The sequence below is a fragment of the Uranotaenia lowii genome, chromosome 3 (assembly GCF_029784155.1).
Source record: "Uranotaenia lowii strain MFRU-FL chromosome 3, ASM2978415v1, whole genome shotgun sequence".
Taxonomy (NCBI): Eukaryota; Metazoa; Arthropoda; class Insecta; order Diptera; family Culicidae; genus Uranotaenia; species Uranotaenia lowii.
Window position 1 is genome coordinate 174,780,834 of NC_073693.1, and position 26,452 is coordinate 174,807,285.

A 26,452-nucleotide genomic window follows, 5' to 3' on the forward strand; every position below is an offset into this window, starting at 1 on the left:
TCTGGTTTAAAGTGGTCAGTCGCTTACCAAGGTGATATTCCATGCCACATTACTCTTATCCCCAAACACTCAGCGTGAGATTTGTGGAGGGATGGCGTACAGCGGGTCACCGCAAAACAAATTATCACATGCGCTGCATTTCCTTTCCCCCTATCGACTACATGGACTTGGCCGGCGTCGTTATTGGTTTACATTAAAGATTGAGATTCTCAAAATTGGACAGTGAGAATGTGTTGCTCGTTCCTAGCACCTTTCATTTGGTTCATTGTCCTATGCTGATTATCTCGAGCCAATCACGGAGTGCAACCATTATGCCGTTGGCCAGGAGGGGCCGTAGGTGGACCGTAGTTGATAGTAAGCTCAAGCTAACTGTTCGAACATTTGAAGAATTTGTAAAGGGTATCCCAGTAATTCTTCTTGTTATTCGGCTTTCTTTAATCTACAATCCACATATATCCTATAAGTCTTCCGATCATTTAATGGGCTGTTCAAGTGGTCTTTTTTCTATGGTTTTCATTTAAACCCAACAAATTATTGGAACGAAACCAAACGGGTGTTGCTAACATTTTGCACAGCCTGCTTTTCGTTTTTACAAAAGTTTACAAAATAATCCCTATTCAAAGTTTTTAATTGGAAATAGGACTTAGGTATCAGTTTTTGTAGCTACCTATCTGAATTTTAAAAGTATTTTTCGCGCCAGGCTTCATTTTTTTTGCTGCTTCATTTATGCCACGCAAATGAAGGAGAAGTCGTTGTAGAACATATACATATTTACTTATCACAGGGTGTGAAAATGTAAATTCAAACAATTGCTTGTTGAGGAGAGAGCCAAACCTCGTCGTCGTCTAGCCAATCAGTTCCAGCGACACCGTGTGAACCGTGACTGGCTGGATCATAAATATGGATATCGCAAACCTGTCACCTTCTTCGTCGTTCGATGCGTTTCGTTTCGTTATCTGGTTGGCGCTGTGTGACTCTGAGATATCGACTGATTTCGCTATCTTATTTTCTCGTTTGCATGTTTTCGCTGTAAACATCTCCGCTGCCTTCGGTAAATATTTGCAGGATTGTCAATTTTTTTTCACACTCGCCATAACTAGTTTTTGTTTGCCTGGATTTCTACAATTGCGAGTCCACCTTCACATTTACCTATATAGTGATATCAGAGTGTATAGAGAACGCTAATTTATTGAGCAAACATTTTAGCATTTGAAATTTCTCAGAATCCGTTAGCCGGTTGACTCTTCAGTGGGGTTTGGACTTCAAAGATAATACTTAGCCCAATGTGCGCAGATTTTTTGCTTGTAAAAATATTGCAAATCGGTAATGTACATAAAGGTAGTTTCGAAAACTTGAGTGGGTAGAGCACAATTCAAGCAAGACTTATGAAGTAAACACGTCTGATTCTGAGAAAATCGATTTCAATCAGCATTCAAGGAATAGTCGTATGGCCGTACAAATTTGTTCTTTTGGAAATAAAAACTATCACTCTAAATCAATTCTATCATTCTTCTTTAACTCTATGTACATACTTCATGAAGAGGGCTTACCCTTCAGAATTGCAATGAGCCGTCTCTATTTTTGATCGACTATCTTATCGGACGTTGAAATCAGTTCAATTGATGGTTTTACCAGGTACATGATAAGCTGTTATAAAACCATCCTCAGCAAATTTTCTTGGAAAAAATTTCGCTTTCAAAGCAACGATAAGTGTCACCGTAGCTTGAAATCCGATACAAATCTTATCGGGCGAAAAAGGGTGCAAAATAAGTCACCTGTGAAGTGCTTATTGAGAAACGCAAGGTTTCGCAAGCGTATTTTACCACGAATGCTTCAAAGTGCTTTCAATGATAAAAGGTACTCGATTTATAGATCTCAATCGATAATGATTTGTTATCGGATCGAAACTACTTTTATTTTTACTAAAAAGTTATAAGAGCACCTGTATCCGTGGTCCAAATAGCCGGTTTAGATCCAAATTCTGATCCGAGCAACCGCACTGGTGATCCATTATACCAGTTTCAACTAAATCTTTTTTAGAGCTGGTATAAAGATTGATCCAAAACTGATGAGATTTGGATCCAATTTGACGCAGTTCTACAGGGCTTTTAGATAAACGCCCTGGCAGTTCTAAGAGCACCTGTATCCGTGGTCCAAACAGCCGGTTTAGACCCAAATTCCGACCCGAGCAACCGCACTGTTGATCCATTATACCAGTTTCAACTCAACTTTTTTTAGAGCTGGTATATGGATTGATCCAAAACTGATGAGATTTGGATCCAATTTGACGCAGTTCTAAACCGTTTGACAGTTAATGGAACACGAGTGCAGTTGCCCTTTTTTTCATTGGATCGGATCTAATTTCTTTGGTTCAATTCTTGTATAAATTAGACCCAAGAATAGACCACGAATACAGATGTTCTAAACCGATTGACAGTTAATGGAACACGAGTGCAGTTGCCAGTTTTTTCATTGGATCGGATCTAATTTCTTTGGTTCAATTCTTGTATAAATTAGACCCAAGAATAGACCACGAATACAGATGCTCTAAAGACGAAAGACTCTCGGATAATGGGCGATGGAATCGAAAAGTTATTGTTTCTCTCCTTAACAAAAGCCCGTAAGATCTGTCAAAGGTTGGGTGAAATTTTAGCTGCATCCCACTTGCACTAATGCAAAACCAAATTCGGCAGCGCTTCCATCATTTATTTCATGGGCTAGCAGGCGTTGGTTTTAATCACGTGAGTTTTTCAGTTTACGAGAAAATTTCCCTACATACAAAAATTGTGCATGGAGTGATAATAATTGGAAATAATGTATCCCGTAATCAAAATTTGATATTCCTCAAAGGTTTATTGGTGCAAAATTGATTAGATTTTCCTTTCTAGCGGAAGAATACTTTATTCATGAAATTGTAGATAATGCGGCAACAAGCCATTCAAAAACGAATGCATTGACGAAACGATTGTATTAGAAAAAGAGGCGGAGGGATAAATTTCAAGTTGAAATTTTCAATACTTACTTGACTGAATATCGTTTACAAACGGTTGAAGGAGCTCTTTAAAGTTAAAAGGAAAAGGTGCAGTGAAAAAAAGTCTCGAAAGCCTCACACAAAACCAAAATATGGTCGTTGGCACATTTTTTTCGACTAAGACCTCCCCATCGAAAAACGAAACACTGAAAACCAATCCAGTTGAATCGATTGCTCAGGCAAAAATTTCTATTCAAGGAAAGTAGCCACCACAGCTACTATTGCCGCGGGGCCATATCAAGGGGAGGAAGATCGGATCAATTGAATTGGAAACCCCACATCGGCTATTCGTTCGTCGTAGTAAGTACGATCGGCAACAAAAGGCATTTTCTGGCCAGCATCAAAGGTCGGCCAAATTTATCGTTTGGACAAATATTTACCCACCGCGCTCAGCATGTTCTTATGGCTTGAGTAAGAGACCCGCCAAGGCGTAGTAGCAGACTCAACAATAACGCGAGTAGCCAAAGATTACCCGCTTTTGGTCAATCGATGAAGTTTTTTCTCTCTCTCCATTCACTTGATGAGTCGCCACAATCGCGTGCGTTGATGTTATCTGCGATCTGCGCAATGGCCTAGAGAGTATCGACGTTTGGAGAAGTACGTTCTGGTTGAACTTAAGCTCATACCGGGTCGTTAGATTTGAATCAATCTTGCGATCGCAACCGGTGAATTTAACCAAGATCGAAACCCCTCAGACACAGGTAATCTTTTGATCTGTCAAAGCACCTATTGACGCATCCTCATAGTAGAACCTCACATTGTAGGTAGGTACCATGCTGTTGAAGAAATGATCTTCTCATCTAACGTTTGCGCTGTCAAGGTTCAATATTGTTGATGTGAGGCGAACTAGCTTGATTTAAAAAAATGCGACAATACATTGTGAAATACTGTTCAGCGATCGCGTGAAGCGAAGATGGTTGACCAAATGGTCAGCAATTATGGTGGAAATTTCTTAACCTCGTGAGGGATCATTGATTCGGTTAATTGTTTTATGAGCTCTATCAGCATCTACTAGCAAACTGAAATTGGATTGTTGCAAGTTTCCGAAAACTCACTACTTTAGAACTTAGGATTCTTGTTGTTGAATTTTATCGACGTTTTCGGCAAATTTTACAAATTAAAAACATTTTTTTCACCAGTTGTTCTGACGTTTCGAGTTAATCTGGCATTTGCTCCTATCCATTTGAAAAAATACTGGTTTTCGTCTATACTTACTAATATTAGGATTTAGATTCAGATTCCCGAATTCAGCATTTAGAAATCCGAATTATAAAATTTAGAATTCAAAACTCACCCGAACTCAGAATTCAGAACTCAAAACTCAAAATTCAAAAACCAGAATCAGAACACACGATTCGGAACTCAGGACTCAGAATTCTGAAGTGAGAATTCAAAACTCAAAATTCCGAACACAGAATTTGGAGTTAATAACTCCGAATTAAGAACTTTAAATTCAGAGCTTAGGATCCAGAACACAGAGTTCTTAACTCAGAATTTAGAACTCAGATATCAGAACTCAAAATTTAGAACTTATAATTTAGAAAACAAAACTCAGAAATCAAAACCCAGAATTCAAAACTCAGGACTCAGAATTTTGAACTAAAAATTCAAAATTCTTAATTCCGAACTCGGAATTTGGAACTCAGAACACAGAATTCCGAACTTGAAATTCAGAGCTCAGTATTCGAAACTCTGTATTCCAAAAAACAGAATTTGGAGCTCAGAATTCCCAGCTTTGAATTCAGAGCTCAGAACCAAGAATTCAGAATCCAGAATTCAGAACCAAGAATTAGAAACTGAGAATTCAGAAAAGCTAACAGGAATTTTAAGAATTCATAATTTAGGATTTTGATCCAGGAATAGTTAGTCCGTAGTTAATTTAACTAAATTCTTCCATACAGCTGGAGAAATAGTTGGAGGAAATTTTATTTATCTTTTATTCAAATGTAATGATAAGTCTATTGCAACTTTCACTTTTTTAGCCCCAAATGAAGCTTGTGTCTGTGGATTCAACGAGATTCAACGTAGCATATACAAGAAGTCAAATTACACCGGAAGCCATACAAAGTGAGTGAAACAATACGTTCAAGCGCTTGTAAACCACTTTATAGTTATTGACCAATTTGCGCCAGGATCATAAAAAACGTAGATGCGCATAAACGGATGTTATGTGAGCCACAACGGGCAATGTGCAAAAAAATAATATAACCATCCAACCCCATTTGCTGCATCTTCTCCGGTCCCCGATCAATTGCGGAAGTCATTTGAGATCATTCTGCTGGTCGAAGGATCGAATTTCTCCTATCGAAAAATTAAACTCAGTGTCCGTATAAGCCACACGACCACTTCCTATTGCAGAGAGATGCACCATGATCAGAAACACTATATGAGATCGTTTCTAATGAAACGTGAGAATTTATTAATCGTGAGGGCTGGGACGACCATCCGGTGTCATTAGATTAGGGTTTATCATGAGAGGGTTTCTAACTTACCGTATGTAATGTATGACTTGGACGAGACATCTGGTGTCCAACTGCATGTCCTATCTAGGCAGCAACTGACTACCACTGCTAGCACGGCGAAGAGATACGAATGCAGGTGCCTCAGCCTCGTTGCGACAGTTGGTGTGTTGATACTGCTGCAGGTTTCCATTTTGGTTTTTTTTTTGTTCTTATGCGCTACTTCCCTGTAGTTTTAGGTTTTCAGTCGTCGTTCGATTAGCACTATCCTTCCTACACGCACACACACTTTGAACAACTAAACCCGTCAACACCCACACCTCTCACACTAACTTAAGCCGGTATCACACTTGGCTTAACATTTCTGCTATTTTTTGTTCTTTCAGACGTAGTTCGCGGTACGAGATGTTGTGTTTTTTTGCAGGCAATTATTAATTGCATCAGTTGGCAAACAGCTCGCTAAGGGTTGGAAGCTTTCCAGTGGGTTTAACGGCAGCCTCCGAAGCTGTCCGAAGGCATCACTGGGGTATAGGCCACTTTTCGAGTCAACCGTAGCCGCATGACCCGATCACAGTTAATTAAAAAACGCCCTTTCGTAGTAGTAGCAGTTCCACCGGATCAGCTGCTTAATTTGAGTTGTATTTTTTTTTGTGATTTCAACAGATCGACACGACTCCGTAATCCTTCCGGCCGAATTCGCCGATTCTTTGTGATTGGTCTGCGAAAAAAAAGAGAAGAAAAAGCCTATGTTAGATTTGCTACATCCAATTAGTAATTTTAGTGCAAAGTCACCATTTGGAGACATAATTACGCCCCGCATACATATAGCAATAAAATCAAACTTCTATCATTGGGGAGGTTTATGTTTTTTGCGCAACCAATATTAAGATCGCCAATCGCCAATCGACGAATAATGATCAACTGATCAGGCGCCACATGTCTGGGTGGGAGTCGTCGCCGCACTAGAATGATCGAGCAATGATTTCTAAGGAGTCATTTCGTCAGCTTAGAGATCTCGGAGAGCGCTCGCTTAATCGCTAATGGCAATTATTTGCCATTCTTCTTCTTGTTCTGCGCTAGGGGGCTCTAGTTAGTTTATGAGGCTGTTAGGATGGATTAGCCCGTCCGTAGACTTTAAAGTTTGTTTTATGACCGGGACGACCACTTTTCATAGACGTGAACTTGACTCCGAAGACTCTATCGCGAAGGGGGTCGCTCAAAGAGGCCACATAACAAACGAATATAAATAATTAGTGCATTTATTGCTTTTCCACAATCAGCTGCCGGGTTTTTTTTTCAAACAATAAATATCTTAAAGATAGGCAATAAAATAAATGGAAGATAAATGATTTATATTTTAACAGATTAAGCCAATTCCCAGACGAGTCAAGTGACTCATTTTGATACTTCGGCGGAACTGTTTAGCCTAATTGATGTGATTTTTGGAATAAAAAAAATAACCTTGAAGTGCCATTATAAATTATTGAGGACAGCCTTGTTTCCGTACAGTTTGATAAGATTAGTCTGATCAAGTGAAACATCTGAGTACGACAATTGTTTAAAAGCATTTATTGCAGTGTGAAAAAGCGTTTGAAGAGTGGTCCAGGGAAGAATCATTTGAATTATAGTTTGAAAACTTGTTTTCGTTGATTGTGCAATACCACACCCAGCCAGTTTAAAACTAAATTTAAATTACCCGAATAATAACGAGTTCTAACAAAACTCTAAATTATGAAGCTCGAGGACTCTAAAAATGAACTCATTCATACTCAAATTGAACAATTACGTTTCAGTCAACTGTAACAGCGCCAAAAAAAATCTGTGACTAACGGATCGGAATTTGATTCATAGTTCTAATTACAGCAGTAAAGTAATCTATCGTGCTGATAATCGAAAAATTCTACATTAAACCAACCATAAAACTATAAGAAATTGAGAAACTTGTAAAAACATTCAACAAGGCATAACTTGATTACCATTGGGTAAAAATCAACCAAATTTTGAACACTTTCTCATTGAAGTGTATTGTTTACATCCTGTCAAACTCGAAGTCAAATTCTTTCCAAATACCTGGAATTTTCTGACCTGTTGCACCGGCAGTTGGGAAAAATATTGAACATTCACCATTCAACCGTCTCCAGAGTGTTGAAGCGGTTGACGTTGGATCACGGCAAAGCAGAAAACCGGGACAGGAGAACAAAAAGACAGAGAAATCCAACGTCTCAAGTCGTGATTTGGCTAAAAACATCGGCATGTCTCAGAGCTACGTCCAGAATGCAAAGAAGAGAGCTGGACTACATACACACAAGGTGCAGAACTTCTCAAACCGCGATGAGCGGCAACAATCGACGGCTAAAACTCGGGCACGGAAGCTTTACGAGAAGATGCCGACAAAATATGGCTGCTGTGTGATGGATGACGAAACGTACATAAAAGCCGATTTTAAGCAAATTCCGGGATTGAAGTTTTTCACCGGCAAGAGCAAGTTCGACGTGGACGACAAATTTAAGAAGAAGAAAATGTCGAAGTTCGCCTCCAAATACCTCGTTTGGCAGGCCATCTGCTCTTGAGGACTGAGGAGTGAGCCTTTCGTTACAAAAGGCACAGTAAATGGTGATACCCACAAATGTGAGTGCCTCGAGAAGCGCCTTTTGCCGTTCTTGTAGCAGCATTACGAAGCTCCGCTATTTTTGCCAGATTTGGCATCATGCCACTATTCTAAAAGTGTCTTGGAGTGGTATGAGGCCAATTCTGTCCATTTTGTTCCAAAGGACATGAACCCACCAAACTGTCTGAAGCTGCGCCCGGTGGAGCAGTACTGGGAATTTCGGAAGAGTGAGAAAACAGTCAAAGATGAGAAGGAAATGTTGAGAAAATGAAAAAAATCTGAGAAACTGTTACTGGATGACACTGTAAAGACTTTGATGGAGGGTATCAAGCGGAAATGCGTTCAATTTTACACTCAAGGCTCCATTGATTAACTTTTCTTTTGATTTTTGAAGTAAATATATGTATAAAATTACCATAAAATTTTTGTTTGAATCTTAACGAAAATTGGCATGACATTTTCGGTGTCGCAATAATTTCGTGTTCACCCTTTAACGTTATCAGTTTTCTCTGCGTCAAAGCAAGCGCTGAGTACGTATACAATTATTCAGTATTGCGAGGGTTTTTTCTCCTTTCAAAATCCCTTGAGAAAAAAACGGGTTTTCTATCAATCGCAATTCACTGAAAATATATGGCATGATTCTTCCCCTCGTAAAACAATGCAAAACTAAAATGTAGGGAAATTCAGCTTCCACATGACATAGAGAGTAGAAATTTACATACGATTACCAAACCCTTCTTCTCTTCATGTTTTCCTAATGTATCAGCTAACTAATGTGATGGTGGTGCTCAGCATAGAACACATTTGACCGATTATTTCCCGACCAACGCACACTTCGATCGTGAAAATGATGGGGTTCCCTAACGCGCACATTGTTCGAAACATGCAGACAAGTGCAGGCTCGCCGCAACACACAATCCCCGTTGTAAGAAACGTTAATATCGAATTTTACATTCTAATTAACCGTACCTTCACTGATGGGTGCGTGCTGCTATACGACCTGATGACGAGGGCACCTTTCTTTCCAACTGGAACTCATTCGTTTCATTGCACCAAGAACGGATCGTATCAGGTTCTATGAAGTGAACAACACACAAATGAACAACTGTGTCCATCGCGAAAGAACCCGGGTGATGAGATGCTTCGTAAAAAGAAGGTACCTTTCACTTATGTATGCACCCTCTTTTCCAAATTATGGATGGATTGTCATCGCTGGCTGGCTGGATGTTGACGACGGCCGTTTGTCGGGTGTTATTTATACTCACTGCTGAACCTTTGAATGCATAATCTAATAATTTGATACACACATTCGGCGTCGTCGTCGTCGTCGTTTTCTTTTCCTCGGGTTCCTGGGATATCTAACTCGGTAGAAAATTGAAATACGTTGAACTTTGCGACCGAGCCCCCCTTCAATATGAATTAGCCTTTGACATATTGTTGACTCAACCAAACGCAAGGGATCGTTCCCATACCCTTCGGATAGCTAAGAATAAATTATGAAACGCATTTTCAAGTTGAATCAATCAGAGAAAACTGATCAACGCAAGAAGCGGATTATTCTGTAATCTGGTAGAATAATGGATAGAAGACTACTTACTCTATCGTCTTTTTCTAAACTTTTGTCAATAGTAAAATTTCAACCAGACTGTACACTGCACGTTAGACGGCTTATGGCGAATGTTATTAAATGAGTTTTCCCATTGTGTTTTTCACATGCAGGAAAGTGCACAACAATGCGCACATGGAAGTATCGTGTTACATATTTAAAGTTTTATATACTTATCCAGCAAACAACCACAGAAGGCGGTGCATTTAACCGACGACATAGAAAACGCGACAAGCTCAAGAGAACCACAATAGCAGCAGCTCAAAGTGCCAGAGCCCAGTAAACAGGTAGGTGGGTGGAACAGGGGTGGCTGCACAGCACATGGCATGCTCGGATCGAATTGAAAGTAACGCATGCAGGCCCAAACATGGCTGCAATTTAATTGTTGTACGTTTTCACGGTCGAGGTGCACGTGATTAGCTGTGTATTTTGCTGAGTGTTTACATGCATACATTCGCGGTGGCGGGCGTTCTGAGAGTCAGCTGAGATAGCAAAATCAAAGGGTGTCTCCAAGTTCGAGGTAAGTAAGCGGAAACCTTTTAAAACCGCCCAATCAACAGTGTTGTAGTTCCTATCGGCAATACTTATTAGGCCAGCATGTCGATAGCCATTTGACAAAGGTCACCAGGCTTATGACATCGTGCCGGTCACAGGGCGGCGTTAGGCTATAATTAACGGAACTTAAAGTTGTATGTCATCCTCGGCTCGTTCAAAAAAGTTAAGCCCGAAACATGATTGCAACGTGCTGATTCAGCGTGAAAGGGAATTGTGTGGGGCCCATTGTGGGCCTTGTTAATACGCCGTAATATAGTGTAAAGTGAGCTGAACATGTTATGACAACTGTTCACTGGCCGCCGGCCGCCAACACTCTTGCTCCGGGCTCTCGGTAACAGCCGCCATCATACATCACGCATCACGCCACGCCAGGCAGTCAGTTCGCAGGTTTTACCCATACTACACGCACGTCCGAGCATCGCCCATTAGCGCGCTTCCCTGTCATCCCTTTGCTGGTGCAAATCGGAAATGCACAATGGTGATCCAGCCAGGATTTAAATTTTTGCCAAGCAGTTTAAAGTTCCTGGACGCTGAACCGATTTACAGGCACTGATGGAGGGGGATCCAAATAGGAAGCGAATTGTTAGTTCGCGTGTCATTGTGGAGTTCGCTTGAGGTTTTCCAAAATGGCCGCCTCCCAAAAACAATTTGAAACGAGAGAAGAAAAAAAAGAACAAATTTAAAAAAGCTAACACAGCCAGAAATCGATAAGTGTGCTCAAAAATCGCGCGAGATAGTTTTTGGAAACGTAATACAGCAAAATATTACCGATATCGAATCGCAAGTTTTGAGAGATTCAAAAAAGGCCAATGGAAGCGGATCTGGAAAAGGTAGCGCATTGCGGATCTCAATGGAGATCGCGAATACCGGATCTCAATGGAGATCGCGCATAGCGGATCTCGAAGGAGATCGCGCATAGCGGATCTCGAAGGAGATCGCGCGTAGCGGATCTCGAAGGAGATCGCGCATGGCGGATCTCGAAGGAGATCACGCATGGCGGATCTCGAAGGAGATCGCGCATGGCGGATCTCGAAGGAGATCGCGCATGGCGGATCTCGAAGGAGATCGCGCATGGCGGATCTCGAAGGAGATCGCGCATGGCGGATCTCGAAGGAGATCGCGCATGGCGGATCTAGAAGGAGATCGAGCATGGCGGATCTCGAAGGAGATCGCGCAGAGCGGATCTCGAAAGAGGTCGCGCATAGCGGATCTCGAGTGAGGTCGCGCTTAGCGGATCTCGAAGAAGGTCACGCATAGCGGATCTCGAAGGAGGTCGCGCATAGCGGAACTCGAAAGAGGTCGCGCATAGCGGATCTCGAAGGAGGTCGCGCATAGCGGATCTGGGAAAGATCGCGCTCAGTAAAATTGTGATTTGCTTAGTGAATATTAAGAAGTTTCTCTGGAAAGATCTGAAAGAATTCAATGCAAGCTATTAATCCTGTAGATTGAAGCATTTTAGAGCTAGAATGTTTTTTGGATCGTAACTGAACATCGTGAAAAGTGTGCCTCCTTCAGAAGTTTTGATAAGATGATAATAGCTGTTTAGTGAGAAAAAATTCTGCCAAATCTTAATCGAATCAATATTGTTTCTTCATACTCTTGGTGTATCGTTACAATACGGAAAAAAGCTAAGCACGAATAGGAGTAAGAGACGCCATTGCAATGGCAAGTGTAACAAGTATTAAATGTCGCACAACTTCTGAAAAGGACCTAAAATATAGTACCCGATTCTAATCACTCATTACGGAGATAATTTGCTGTTTAATTGAAATTTCCGTAGAAGAAATACGCCAAAATGTTTGCACGTTCTAATCTGTATCGACGACGTTGCCTACCAACAGGCGTTTAATTTTATAGTTTCTTTGCGGAATGGAAAGTCTGCCTCTTAAAATAGTATTTCAGCAGGCGTGCTCTTCTAGTGAAATGTTCGAAACCTGAATGGCCTTGCTTGCATTCCAATTTCGAGTGAAATCAGAATTAGTATCAAAAAACAACCAAGAGTTTTCCCAGGAGCTGTTTCCGCTAAACTCCCTTCGACTTGCTCTCAATTGCACCGGTCCTTCGGCGAGGACAAACTAACGAGTCGAAACGTTCAATGCGTTGTTCAATAACCTAACTGCACTCTGACGATCCAAGCAGCGGCACCCGCGCGAGGACATATCATTGGCACTAGCCATAACCAGATAAAATCATTATTCAAAGATTTGGTAAAGTGTCCCCTTTGATGGTGTATGAAATTGGAATTCATTTGTTGCCATAACTGTTCGCAAACGAATGCTCCCATCAGCAGTAAGCATTTCTCAACACGCGACGCCAATGCCCAGCAACGAGCGCCGATCCAAGCGAGCGAACGACGCCAAGAGAGCATGAGAGATGCACTTACTGGCAGAAGAAACGAGGCAGCCTCGTAACATCTAGGCGTTTCCATCCGTTGCAAGCACGTGGTCCTTTGCTTGCGTGCTAGCCTACGAAAGGGCGCATTCGTCAATGCGCCTCGAATAAGTTAGTTTCACCACCATTACTTTTCCGTTCCAGTCCGCCGTGCCTACCAAAGAGAAGCCCATTTTTTTGCCGTTCCAGCACTTGCTGGCCTCCTTAGTCACCCTCAGTCCACTTATAGATCCAGCCCGGGTGAATCACACGTTAAAAAAAACAATTACCTTGAAAATGTAGGCAATGGTTGATGGAGTGATCTTCTGTGATGACGATTTGCCTTGTCTTTCAAGAACGAGACTCACCTTCGGACGGTATCAGGAATCAGTCTTGCACTCGAGGGCGACCGAGTGAAAACGGGTTATGGTGTGAAGACGACGTCTTTCGAGGGTCCAGAATGTAGAACTCAGTTTGCATAACATCCTTTTTGTCAACCCAAGTCAGTATTTGGCAAGGTACTGTACTGAGAACACATGACTTAGCGTTCAAGAAAATCTCACCTGCGACATCGTACATTGCTAGGAAAGTCTTGAACACTGGCCGCTGAAACAGCATTATCCATGAATGTTCACCATCAATCTTTGTTGAGCCTCAATCAGATTATAATTAGGTATATGTTTTTCGTAATAATTTGGCACTAGAGTCACTACTGAAGTCTCGCTATAAATGAAGAGAGGAAACCAAAATTAGAAGCGTTATGGAATTAGAATTGAGAAGAAATTCCAAATTACGATCACATCTGTGGTATACCGACTACGGAATTAGTTTGTTTTGATTCAAGTTTCCATATGTTCCCATACCATCTTTCTGATTCGTGCAGAGGTGCCAGATGGACTGATTATCGAGCATTTGTTTGTACTTAATTTTCAGATGTGCTAGGTAGTACTAGATTTTGGAAAAAAAGTCAATCATTTGTTTTGAATAGCAGAGGGCTTTTGTTTTGAATTATTCATTAGAATATTTTATTAACAAAGAGTGTCGTTTCGTCTGTATGCTTACGAATTATTATTTCAGTGCATTTTTATGCCTGGTGTAGGTGTTGTTATGAATTTTGATATAGATTGTTATTTCAAAAGTGAAAAAAATCAAAAAAAGATGCATTAAGCAGCAAAGCGCTAAATTCATTAGCGAAATCGTTTTACAATATATATGTTAATGTAAGACTGGGAATAAAATAAACAGGATTTGTGTTACACCTGCCCTTACAACAAATCTTTTTCAGAAGAGAGTAGCGTTATGCTGAACTTAAAATTGTATGTTATCAGCCTAAGTTTCATATTTGTTTTTTCTTTTTTTCGGAGGAGAAGGTGAATGTGTGGGGCCCATTGTGGGCCTTGTTAATACGCCGTAATATAGTGTAAAGTGAGCTGAACATGTTATGACAACTGTTCACTGGCCGCCGGCCGCCAACACTCTTGCTCCGGGCTCTCGGTAACAGCCGCCATCATACATCACGCATCACGCCACGCCAGGCAGTCAGTTCGCAGGTTTTACCCATACTACACGCACGTCCGAGCATCGCCCATTAGCGCGCTTCCCTGTCATCCCTTTGCTGGTGCAAATCGGAAATGCACAGGAATGGGCATTGTTTTTCCTTCTACAACTTTATTTATTTCGATTATCGTTAGTTAATAATGTTCCACGGTTTGTAAACATAACACCTTGAAACTTATTGAGTTCGAAATAGGAGGTTGAAAATTAATGTTTGGATACAAATATCTCAGTCTTTAGTGGAGGCCGATTTCACCAAAAATTTTAATGACACTAGCTTAAATTCAAAAGATATATACAGCACACCTCTTGTTTGGCAAATTTTGAAAAGGGAGCTTTCTTTTTTCATAACACGAGCTCCAAAAAGTTGAAAGACCTCCACAATCGTTGACGAGCGTTGAGGTCTAGATTTAATCAGACCCATCACCTTCAGCTACAAATGTATGCCAGCTAGTCCGGCTTTTGAGCAAAGAAATTGGGCAAGTAGCAGACCAACAATGCATTAGCGATAATTAACACATTTCTTTGGTTGGTGAAATGAAGCCGCCGCAAATACACCTTAAAATGAGTTCACACCCCGGGCATGTCAACGATGATCGAAAACTTCCAAAAACGTTGGCAACTCCTTTCCCGAACCTAATCTGATCTGTAGAAAACGAATTCCACAACCACCGGTTGCTCTGATCAGAGATTTATCTTTGTTCCATCGATCCCATTCGACGAGACACGTACCAAAGTAGGCTATTGCCTTTTCAAATGAACATGCCACTGAGCGAGAGATCGCTCGATGATAAAAAGCAAGCCATTAGCATCTCTACACACCATCATGCTTAACCTGAACCTGCGTTAGTTGCTTGAGAGCTATCATGGGTGGAACCAAGCTTTCGGAGACTTTCACGCGCAAGCCTTATAGGTAGGTAGTTCCCGATTTTAGAGAAACCACCATGCAGACGACACACTGTTACGTGTCGTGTGTGGAAGGAAGGAAGGTAATTCAAAAAATGAGCCAACATAAAAATAATCCGTAACTTCCTCGATCCTTTAAGGTGTAGGCGGTTTGATTGGTGTGTTGTTTAATGTTAAAGTCTAAAACGAACGATGCCGCACGTAATTTATTTCTAACGTTTCTGAAGGTACATACCTATTTGCTATTTCCTATCGCAGTACCTCACAATCGAGATGAATAGACTCATTCCGAAATGTGAACCGCGACCGCGACCTACGAAAATCCGTTTCGAAACTAAGGCAGTTATTATTTTTATATGCTCATCGTAGTGCAGTTCATGTCTTTATGTCTTTTTTTTTCTGAGTCAAGGGAACGCATCCAGTAGTCTTTTGACGAAAAAGTATAAACTTTGGCACCTTATCTTAATTAAACTTCCGCTTCTGGGCGACGATGGCGTAACTAGGGAGAAACACCAGCCCAAAAGTCATTAGGCTTATCTGTTATTTTTTCAGTCTGTGTTGAATTTTTAGTTTTGCCATAGTTTAGTTAGTTTGTGGCGCTTTAATTTGGGCTGTTGCATAACGAGCAAATGAAATTATTTAATTAATACGGTGACGAGGGCGAGATGAAGGAATTAAAGTTTAAGTTTGTATAAATTCTAATCACACGTTGAACAATTTGAACAAATTTAAATAGTTGACGATTATTTTCTTCAGTAAGAAAAATAACAATTTTAACTGCAAAGGGTAGGCGTTGATTTTCTGTTTTTGTGGCTTTTATTTATTTAAAACTGTGAAAAGTGCTGACAAGAGACTATGGACAGAGTAGTCTACGGGAATTTTTAAATTTTACATACGACTACTTTTATTCATCGAAATTTTCCTAATGATGATGAAGGATTTTTATCGATCGCAGTTAGTTTTAATGTTGATTGAAATGAAAAGACCCGTATTTTTTTTTATTTAACGGTAAGCTTTGTACATTTCTCATGCTTTTTGCTCATCATTCTGGTGAAACATCAACACATGATGAAGCACAATGGCGTGGCACTGACAGTGACACTCGTTCAGTCAGCTAATTAGCGGTTTTTATAGTGCTGTTAAATTATGCTGAACCTAACCTAGCCAAACTAACTCACCTATACGGAAAATTTCCATATAAATCCAGAGAGTGGGCAATGTGGATAAAAATGTTTAAGCGATCTCTAACCGTGGATATTCTCGCCTTGAATTTGAATAACTCATACACGTGATGGATGGCATCACTGTCATCTACCATGAACCCAACCTGTCGCGTTTGAATTAATTTCATTGATGACGACGGTACACCTGTTTTGTTTGTGGAAACCGTACTGTTGTTTGTCCAAACCATACTGTTGTTTGGTGGCGACAGCAAATTGAATTTTTAAACTCTCAGCTAGACAAATAAACTGCCATTACTAGCTCCGTTCGGGTCTCACCCCGGATTTTATGCTAATGCAGCGACAGCGGAACCATAATAGACACGCGGTGGAAACAAAACAAACTAATGGAAACCAAAAACAAAAGCCAACTGGGACCAGCACGCGTGATGTCCCACCTTTCCGGGTAGAGCGTCACCTTGAAAATTTACGAAATAAAATGATATCCATCCAATTTGCATGCCGTTTGGTCATTTCGATCATAATTTAATAAAAAGAAACCTTCAGTCACTTTTGCGTTTCACGACCGGCAGGTTGAGCGAAGCCCGAACCAGTTTGATCTATCTACGCTAGAGGGGAGTTAGATCTGATAAATTTAAGCAAAAATAACACAAAAAACACTTCATCATTCAGCGTTTATGTCAAAATGTGACCGACAAATATGACATAGATTTCGTTGGAGATTGACGGAGTTTATGGCACAAAAATTATATATAACAGATTTTTTATTGGTGTGGATTGTTTTTTTTTCTTGTGCCAAAGATTATAAAACCTACTTAAATAATTTTTTCCTTATAATTTTTTCGTTTTATGCAAGGAAATTTGAAAAACTACTGTAATATATTCCTACATTATATTACTATAAGACTCTTACAATCCATCAACTCATATTATCGTTTGGACGAACTGAAATTGTGTTTATGTCAGCATTTCAACCTCAATGTTTGACCTCTGCAGCTGCAGTGCACATTTTGGTCGGTCATACCCGGAGCGAGCCCGTTTTCTTGTAAACAGACGTGAAGAAAACTTATTAGACTACATCCAATAAGCTCATGAACTGCCAGCGCATGAGGTGCTCGAAAGGTTCCCACTTTACCCCTCACCTTGTGGAGCTGCGGCCATCACCCAGACTTAGAACAGGCAGCGGGCATCCAGCAGAAGTAATGGTTTTATGTGATTCGAAGACATAGAGGTCAGGTGACCTCGACCAGCAGCAAGTACTCGTAGTACATGACGCCAGCTGACGACACGACAACGGTTTATCGACAAAGAACATTGGTCGCGGGAAAATTGGAACAACTCGTGTAAGGTTTCTGCATTTCCATGTCGCACAATTGAGGTACCACTTCAACTTTTCATATTGCACCTACCTTTCATATATTGGTGCTTTATGAACGCCTTTCGTAATCGGGGCGCTCTAGATGGAAACGGCAATTGCTGACCATCTAAAACGTGCTGGCCCTTTGTCCGTATGACAATTGGCAGGCAGGCAGGCGGATCAATTGCGCTAAGTCAGCGGATAATCGCCAAATAGTCTTGCCTAATTGAAATCAACTTCAACGATTTGACAGTGCTTTGTATATGAATTCATAACAATATCAATTATGCATTTTTTTTGTTTCAATTTTGTGCAGTCAACCAAAACGGTGAAACACCTATTGTTAAATTAAAATTGACATTACATTCAAGATCCTTTTCGAAATATGACTTAAAAATTTGAAATTTTAGATCCCGAATGTGTACATTGAATTTTAAATCCTTCATTCAGACCCGTTTTGTGAATCTAAATTCTTGATTATAAGTACGAATTATTCTGAATCAAAGCAATCGACAGATTTCCTGGTTGTTTTGTTCCATTTGGCACATTCAGTTACTCACTCAGTGAGTTCCAGTCACCTTGGCGACGTCATCCAAGTTACTGATAAAAAACGGGTGGGAACTAAAATTTCGGAATTTCACTTTCAAGGTGTGAAAAAAGTCAAGTGTACTTGAAAAAGATTTGATTTATTGGAATTAAAGGTACATTGTCCATTGTTGAAAAAAAAATTAGTGAACAGTTGAAAACGGTCCACAATCGCTGAAGCTTCCGTTTGTACGCGTTGCACGGCCTTCATGTCAACTTTGTGAATACATCTCTTGATTCTAGTTCTTGGCTCTCCAATTATTTGTGTACACCGATGAGCTCAAAGTTCCGAAAAAATCTTCGATTGGGCGACACTGAGGCAGATTTGTCGGGTTGTGGTTCTTGGATACAAATGGGATCGAATGGGTATTCAGGAAGGATTTTTTTTTTTTTAGCATAATGCGATGACGCTTCATCCGGTCAAAACACGTATTGTCCATGCATATTATAATTTTTGTGTAGGAATGGCATCAAAATTTTCATCGAACATTCATTCTGGTACACATCTTGATTGATAGCCAAACCAGACGGCTTGAACCATGGCTTAGAAGTACCTCTCTCGAAAATGGCGATGTACAGCATCACTTTATGTTCAAACTTATGATTGTAGAACTTTCCTTGGAATAGTATTGATCGTTTCCGGGGATGCACGTCTTCGAAAGAGGGAAGTAACTTTCGTCGCTCAAAAACAAAACATTTTCCGGAATAATGTTTCATCATCCAACGGCATTGGGATATAACAGTTGAAGTCTGATCCTCAGTGTATTCTGGGGCTCTTGTCTTCTTCCGGCACTTAAGTCCAACTTTTTTCAATGTCTTGCCAATGTACTGGTGAGAACAATTGAACTTTTTGGCGGCATCCCGTTGGTTCAGTGAATCCTTGTTGTTGTTGAAGGCACGAGAAAGAGAACGAAGTCCTTTTGCGTCCATATTTTCCGCTGGTCTGACACTACCTTGCTTGCGAGTAGTTGTTGGGAATTTAAGGATTTGGGGGAAGCCGCCACATTTTCACTTTTAAAATGTTGTACTGTACACTTTTAGCCGAGATTTTTGTGCTGTTCATAGAACTGTTAATCGTGCTCGCGAAATTCTTCTTGTTTCGACGGCATTTTGAACAAAACTGGGCAAACATAAACAAAAGAAAATACTGGCGAAAAATGAGAAGAAAAGCTAACGCATTAACACTCTCATTTGTCTCTGAGCTCGTTTATGTTTGAGCATTGGGACCTCGAAAAATATCCAAAATTTTAGTTGCCACCCTTTATTTAAATATTTTCATCCAATAGCACTTGAATGTCACTATTTAAACTATGCGTATATTTATCAAAAGTCAGAGCCTACCTTGTGTGTGTTTCTGGATGAGAATAAAAATCTGGATCACATTCAGCGATTAATCCTTTGAATTTAAGATCCAAAGGTTAAATAATGGAAACTTCAAAAGTTGGGTCATAAAATGAAGCTCTTGAGCCACACCAACCGATCAAAGACGTTTCAATGGTAGGTACTTATAGTGTGAAAAATCCCCCCCGAGATTATCCATCGTCGCCGTCAGCCAAACGCAAACCGCACCGCTCTCAAAATACAATCATCGTAACTATTCGTAAAACGGTGTGTAAACCCAATCGGAAAAGATATATGAGACCATAAAAATGTAAACCGTTTCTTGAATCTTGAAAAAAAAGGCAAAAACAAAACCCTTTCTCGGTTCGCGTTCGGCGACAGCTTGAAGAAGTATACGTAAATGATTGAAGGAGATGGGTCAAGTTTTTCATTTCTGAGTGATCGACACTCCCGAAGTGAAAGGAAGAGAAAGAAAGGAAGAACTTACATTTTTACTAACGCCTTCCCAAAAATAAAACCACAGTGATAACTATAAAGATAATCGCACCCCGTAAAATCTGAGAAAAAAAATCTATGTTTTGGGTGATGTGCGATATCTGATTTGGGTTGATTGTTGTATTTATGTTACGAGAGTAGGTCATGTTGCTTCGACGTGTAATATTGATGCGATGGTAATTAAAACAAAAAATTATAAATGCCTCCATGAGGGGTCAACTAATGGTCAAATGTAAGTTTTGAAGGATAGGCGTGTGATGATCAAATGAAGACACAAAAAGCCAACTTCTATCCGTAATAAAACTTAATTTGTTTGTTGAGTTTGCTGAAAGCCACCGGGTCATTATGTGTGATGCATACACACATCTAGTAGATGCAATTCAGTAGCGGCCGAAAAAAGAGTACATATTCCTATTTGTTTCAAGGTGATTATCTTCGGCTTATGAAATGCCATTCGGGCACTTTTGACCTCAGCGCGTCAGAAGAGAAAAAAAAACATTCAAATCTAGCAATGGCACTTGAGCTTTTCATTTTCGACTGAAAACCGGTATCTAAATTGACTTGTAGACAGTATCCATATACAAATTCAACGCTTCAAAAATCTGCGCACATTTACGACAATGCGAGAAAGAGAAGAAAAAGCGCCAAATCACGTTTCCCAAACACCATGTTTTCGATTGAACCATAAAAATGAGATATATGACCTACATACAGACTGCGATTATGATATCTTTCACGATAGAAATAAATATACTTACACTTTAAAGGAAGGAGCAGCGAAAAAGCATCGAGACGCGGACAGCACTCGAAGACGACGATCGACAGAAATGTTGGGGCCCCAAAATGCACGGTTTTTATCTAGAAGAAGGGGAGAGGAAAAAAAACAAATGGAAAGAGTTAGTTCCGTTTGATCGAAAGAAAGAAGAAGAAAAAAATGGACGCGATGATGTCGAAACCGCCCCGCGTCTACATAGATTTGTATGAGGCGGGAAAACAATATTTGTACACTTCTGATGATGGATTAGTGCCGGGCTGGTGTTCTTCCAGCTCGATCAACTCCAAATGATGGAGCGTTTGGCGCTTCGTGTAGTTTCGTTGCTGCTGCCATAGTTTTGAACGATAACCTCAATAAGCAGAAATTATCAAAAAAAAAAAAAATGTTTCCAACTTGAGAGTATCTAATCTTCTACGAAATTAGTTTTGGAATGTTCATTTAAACTCAAATTACGTTTGTTGTGGCCTGACTGTACCAGAAATAAAGGTAATTTAGAGCACACTTCCACCATTCATAAGTGTGCCAAGTCAACATTGAATAGCAGGCGTTGGCGTACGTTTGACGTGCCCACCACCTTGTTTTTGTTGGACATTTTACGGATTCAAAAGTTTTGCTTGTGAAAAATTATGCAGAAACAGACAAATACAACGGATCTCTAAAGTAGTTTTGGCAAAGGATTGCTGAATTGTGAATTCATTGCTAATTGTCCTAATTACTTGAAAGGTAGTCCAGGTATGAACAACATCATGTGTAACACTTATTCCAAGACGTTTATTTTCCCTTTTTTAAGAATATCAACTCGAAGGAGTGGCTAAAAGTAGTATGCATACAGTTATTTTTTTAAGAAAATAAACAATTGCGATCGAGCTAATCAAGCGGCGGAAACTTGTTACCTCCCAGTGAGCTGTAGGACTTAAATCTGTACATCTGTGAAAATGGTGTTCCGTCGTGGGTCCTTTCAAGCCTGATGCAAATAAATTCTCGGAAAAGAAGTAAGAAGCCCTCAAGCTAAGTATTCAAAATAGTATCTACTTTTACATCTGAAGTTCTAACAATTGAAAATAAGGCGAATTATGTTGAAAAGACAAACTTTTATCTAGGATTGGAATTCAGCAAATAGTTTGTTCTGTTTTAAGGATTTTTCAAGGTGGTTCTACAAAAATGAAACAAAATTCCTCATAGATTTAGATCAAGTAGATTCAAAGCGGAAGGTAATTTTTTTTATAGTTTCATGATTCGAAGTCAAAGTAAACATTCGTTAACTTTTGTGCTTAAGTTCTGAACAAATTAAGATATAAATATTCTACCAATGTTTTGATTGACTGGAAAGGTTGCCTTGATTATTGGGAAATTTAATTGTTTTTTTTTGGAGGAGTAGGCGTTTGCTGAATCGGCAGCACACGTTTTTTTTCGGCTTCAAATATTTTCCAAAAATTTACAGAAATTTCATGGATTTTTTATCAAATTCGATTAAATTTATGTTGATAGGGTAGTGAAATCGTTTGTTCCAAAGTTGAATATGATTAAAGTGCTGCTATTCAAGAATCATTCATTAATTTCAACAATTTAATAATGAACGAAATGAAAAAGTGCGATGCATGCGGTAATTCTAGAATGAAGAAAAACTTCAGTGATTAAAACATTTATTGGGAAGATTCGAGGAAGATGAGCACATGATATTTGGTGAAAGTTCCTCTGTAAGATCTGTATCTGATCTCTTTCAAATCGTGGGAAGATACCTTCTGGGAGTGTTTGCTAGCTGATGCGGATTTTGCTGCTTAGAATTTGGTGAGCTCGTTCCTTCATTATTCTTAGTTACCATCTGCAATTCTGTTATCAAATGAATCGGTGTTAAGAGGGGATTATGTAGTAATAATATAAAATTTTGTATCAAAGTGACAATAGATATGATAGAAATTATAAATTGGAAACAGGTAAATAACTGCGATCGCCGGTATTGGAAGGTTTTCTTTTCCATGCTTTTGTCAAACTGCAGTCTGGTAGTGCTACGCTTGCTGCGACCTTAACTACTTTTTAAATTCTGTGCAGTGTGGTTGTTCAATCCTCCCGTAAAAGGGTTAGAATGCTTCATATTTTACATTCAATTTAATTTTAAAAGAATTGCGATTAACACATGTAGTAAGACATTCTTGATTTCTGTGTTTAAATTTTTTTCATTATGTTTTAATACTTGTTTAGACGTAAAAATAAGGTGGCAATGGAAAGATTCTCAATATTTTTTTGATAACAGGTGGTGAATTGCAGGTGGTAACATGTAGACATTTTGTATTTATGATTGATTATAAAGTAAAATAGCTTAACTCTATTGGGGATAAGTGGGGGGTAGGACAGGGCATCAAACGAGCGGAAAACTGATATACAATGGATTGTGGGTTCAAGCCAGCCGGAGTATTTCGGCAAATTTGGAATTTTGAGAAGATTACTCAGGTACCTATTCAGGATTTTAATTTGTTTCGAACAGTTGGAAGGGAGTGAGATAAGTCAAACCTGTCCCAAGCCAGTGGTAACGGACCCCTTGGTTGTGATGCAATTATTGTTGATGAGTTAAGCATGAACAATATTTGAATGTGCGATCGAGACTTCCCGTACCGACTCGGGTATAAAGACCTATCAGCCACTGGTGGGTTTAACATACAAGAAGAATACAAGAATTTGGTTGTTTTATTTTTTTTCTATTCGAGTTTCACATTTGTTGCAAATGAATGGACTATGGAAATTTAATTTGAATTTTTTTGTTAATTTTTTTTTGTCTCAGTAAGATCCTTTTTCTTCAGTTATATTTGCTCGAAATATATGAGACTCAATACAGTATGAATAAGAGTTTCAGTAAAAAGCTTAGAAATTTCAGAAGATTTGAAACAATATATAATGGAACCTTTTAATGGCACAATCAATTTGAAAAAATATAAGAATTTGACACAAAATAGCCCGGTTCAGCTTAGTTTACAGTCCGAATCAAGAGTTCCAATGTAAAACTTAGGCATTTCAGGAGATCAGGAGAATAAGTTTTGAGTGGCCACATCATTTACCTAAATGATTTCTTTGCCACATCCACTTTACCTCATAACAATCAACGTGAGATTTGTGGAGGGATGGCGTTCAGCCGGTCTCTCCAAAACAAATCATCACATGTGCTGCACTTGCTTTCCCTCTATCTCGACTACACGGACTTGGCCGGCATCGTTATTGGTTTATTTCAAAGAAGGAGATTCTCAAAACTGCACAGAAATACAAACGCACGATCTAAATTCAGTTGACAACCTAGACAAAAAATTTCTATATCATCTATACATTATTTGTATATGAAAGCTGCATTAAAGATTTCTGACTTCTGCTCCTTTTATAGCTGTCAAGTTTGGAGTTGTTGTTCGTGAATACTTAAAAATTGTTGAGTGTCAAATTCATAAACGATAACGTCTGAGATCCTGATCGATTTCCTTCTACCATATTGTATGTTTCCAAGGTGCATTCTGATATAAATCGTCAAATCTTCCTCTGCTTTACACCAAGCACGCACATTGGGTTTTCCAGTCAGACCTTCGAACATGGGCGGTACAAAAACTGTTTTATTTCTCATAACAAAGCCAAAACATGGCGCAATATGTTGCTTGCTTACTCTTCTCGAACTCACACGACGATTTGGCCTTTGAAGGAGGAAGAATAAGCTCAAATATTGCTTTGCCACGTTTTCTTCATTATGATGCTGATGCTATACCTAGTAGGTAGGGAGGAAGGTTTTTCTAATTCCTGTGTCGTTCCAGGCAAAAAGCGAAAATTAAAAGCAAAAAATCATGCATTTCCGAACCGTTACGGGATAAACGAAACGTCGCCTTCGTCTACATGTCGTGCAGGGCAAACCGAACGAGAGAGACCAAATTTGATAATGTATTTTGCCTCCTCCTATGATGGTAACTGGCGGCGCTCCCGAAACACCTGGAGGCAGGTGGTTAAGAATATGGAAACCAGACCACAACGACGACGACGACGGCTGCCCGCCCAATCTTACGAATCTTACGTTTTATTGCGGCAATACGGTGTCGGCAGGCATTGAGGAGACATGTGCAATCATTCTAAAAGTTCATTAACTTCTTCTAACGATAAGCGAGTACCAACTTGAGCTCAACACCATCATTAGAGAATTTTCTTTGTCACCAAAAGAAATGCGCAAAGAGCGATGATAAGCCTGACAAGAATGCTTCAGCTCTGATGAAAAAAAGGAACACAACATTTGTTGTAGGATTTTATTGGGACCCCTCAAGAATGAGGAAGGACTTGCGAGCGATGCGACAACGCGATCTCGAACAACGGTTAATCGTCGGAACCTGGATACGATGCATGTGGCAGCGATGGCACACGCCAAGCGCTAAAAAAATGTGCACCTTTTTCTGCGCAAGTTCATGCACAAACATCTGCCCTTACGACATCTCCCCGGGCGGGTAACAGTAGAAGTCATGTGCGTTGGACACTTTGAAGCTTCTTTCCGGAACGACTCTCGAGGACAGATGTGCGTGGCGATTCATTCGCATCGCACTGTAAGCATATTGCAAGCTGCACCCATGAAGTTGCAAACGATCTTTTCGTCATTTCATCGCATTGGAAGTATGATGATGATGTGCCCGATAACTATCACCCCAGCCAGAGTCTGCGACCCCAATCAGGACACACCGTGTTGTTCACCGTGAAAGGTGTGGCCATTTGGACCAATCGTCGGATGGATCGATGGCAGAACGTGCGTAATTTGATATTCAGGTCGCGTGCGAGCACTTATCTGATGATCATTGATTTTAGTCAGCTTTTCAGGGCGAAACGGCATATGTTATGGTGGCATCTTTAAGGCTGCAATAGGTATTGTGTGTGTTGTTCTTCTTCTGCGCCAGCTGAATTTCTCGAAAACTTGACTGCTGGAAAGTGCATTTTGATTGTTTGTACATGAACGCCAGGAAGATGCCACTCTTAAGTAACATTCCCGGCGTGAGATTGCATCTGTTTCATATTTCACAACATTCAACCACTTGACAGGACTTAGGGGGTGAATCAACACGCAATTGAAAAAGGGCAGATAGATATTCTTCAGATGACACTCAACGCCGAGGGGAAAATCTTTCGAGGGCAATAGTCCCGACAAAGCCGTCTAATTACCAATTTGATGGGCCCCGAATGGCGTGCTCTTGACGTGACAGCAATGCGCATGCAAGTTGTTTCATTCGAAAGAGTTGAAACAGACTAATTATTCAATTGGCACCTTCTCCGTCAGTCAGTGGAATGCTTCCTTATTTTATAAAAGAAAACTCAGATACCCGAATTACTGAAGGAAGTGAAATTCTAATGTATTAAATGTTATTTTTTTTGAAAATCCATAAGTTCTATTTTAAAAAATTATGTGCCATCGATGAACGCCAAGAGTAGGTATAAAATCTGTTAAAGTAAAAACAATTCGTTTTAAAGAAGCAGATTGTATAAAATCAAGGGTTATTCTTTAACGGTTCATGAGTTTGTGTTCATTCCAAAAAAAACACGGTAGGATGTGCTCGAAAGTGACGGGGGAGTATTTGTTTTGCGCAAGAAAATTTCATTTTTCTAAAATCAAATTGGACCTTAAAATTTGTTT

General features: G+C 39.9%; 1 protein-coding gene across 3 annotated transcripts in view; it reads right to left on the bottom strand.

Annotated features, from left to right (window-relative positions):
* LOC129751237 (semaphorin-1A) overlaps window positions 1-26,452 on the bottom strand; it is a 213,984-nt gene that overhangs the window by 11,487 nt on the left and 176,045 nt on the right. For 2 of the 3 annotated variants that reach the window (XM_055746613.1, XM_055746615.1), the window contains exons 3-4: window positions 20,807-20,906; window positions 5,524-6,208 (exon numbers count right to left, since the gene is read on the bottom strand). In XM_055746613.1, coding sequence (XP_055602588.1) covers window positions 5,524-5,683 — 160 coding nt within the window. In that variant the 5' untranslated portion in view covers window positions 5,684-6,208; window positions 20,807-20,906. The remainder of the gene's footprint in view (window positions 1-5,523; window positions 6,209-20,806; window positions 20,907-26,452) is intronic. The other variant, XM_055746614.1, reaches the window with a different exon arrangement.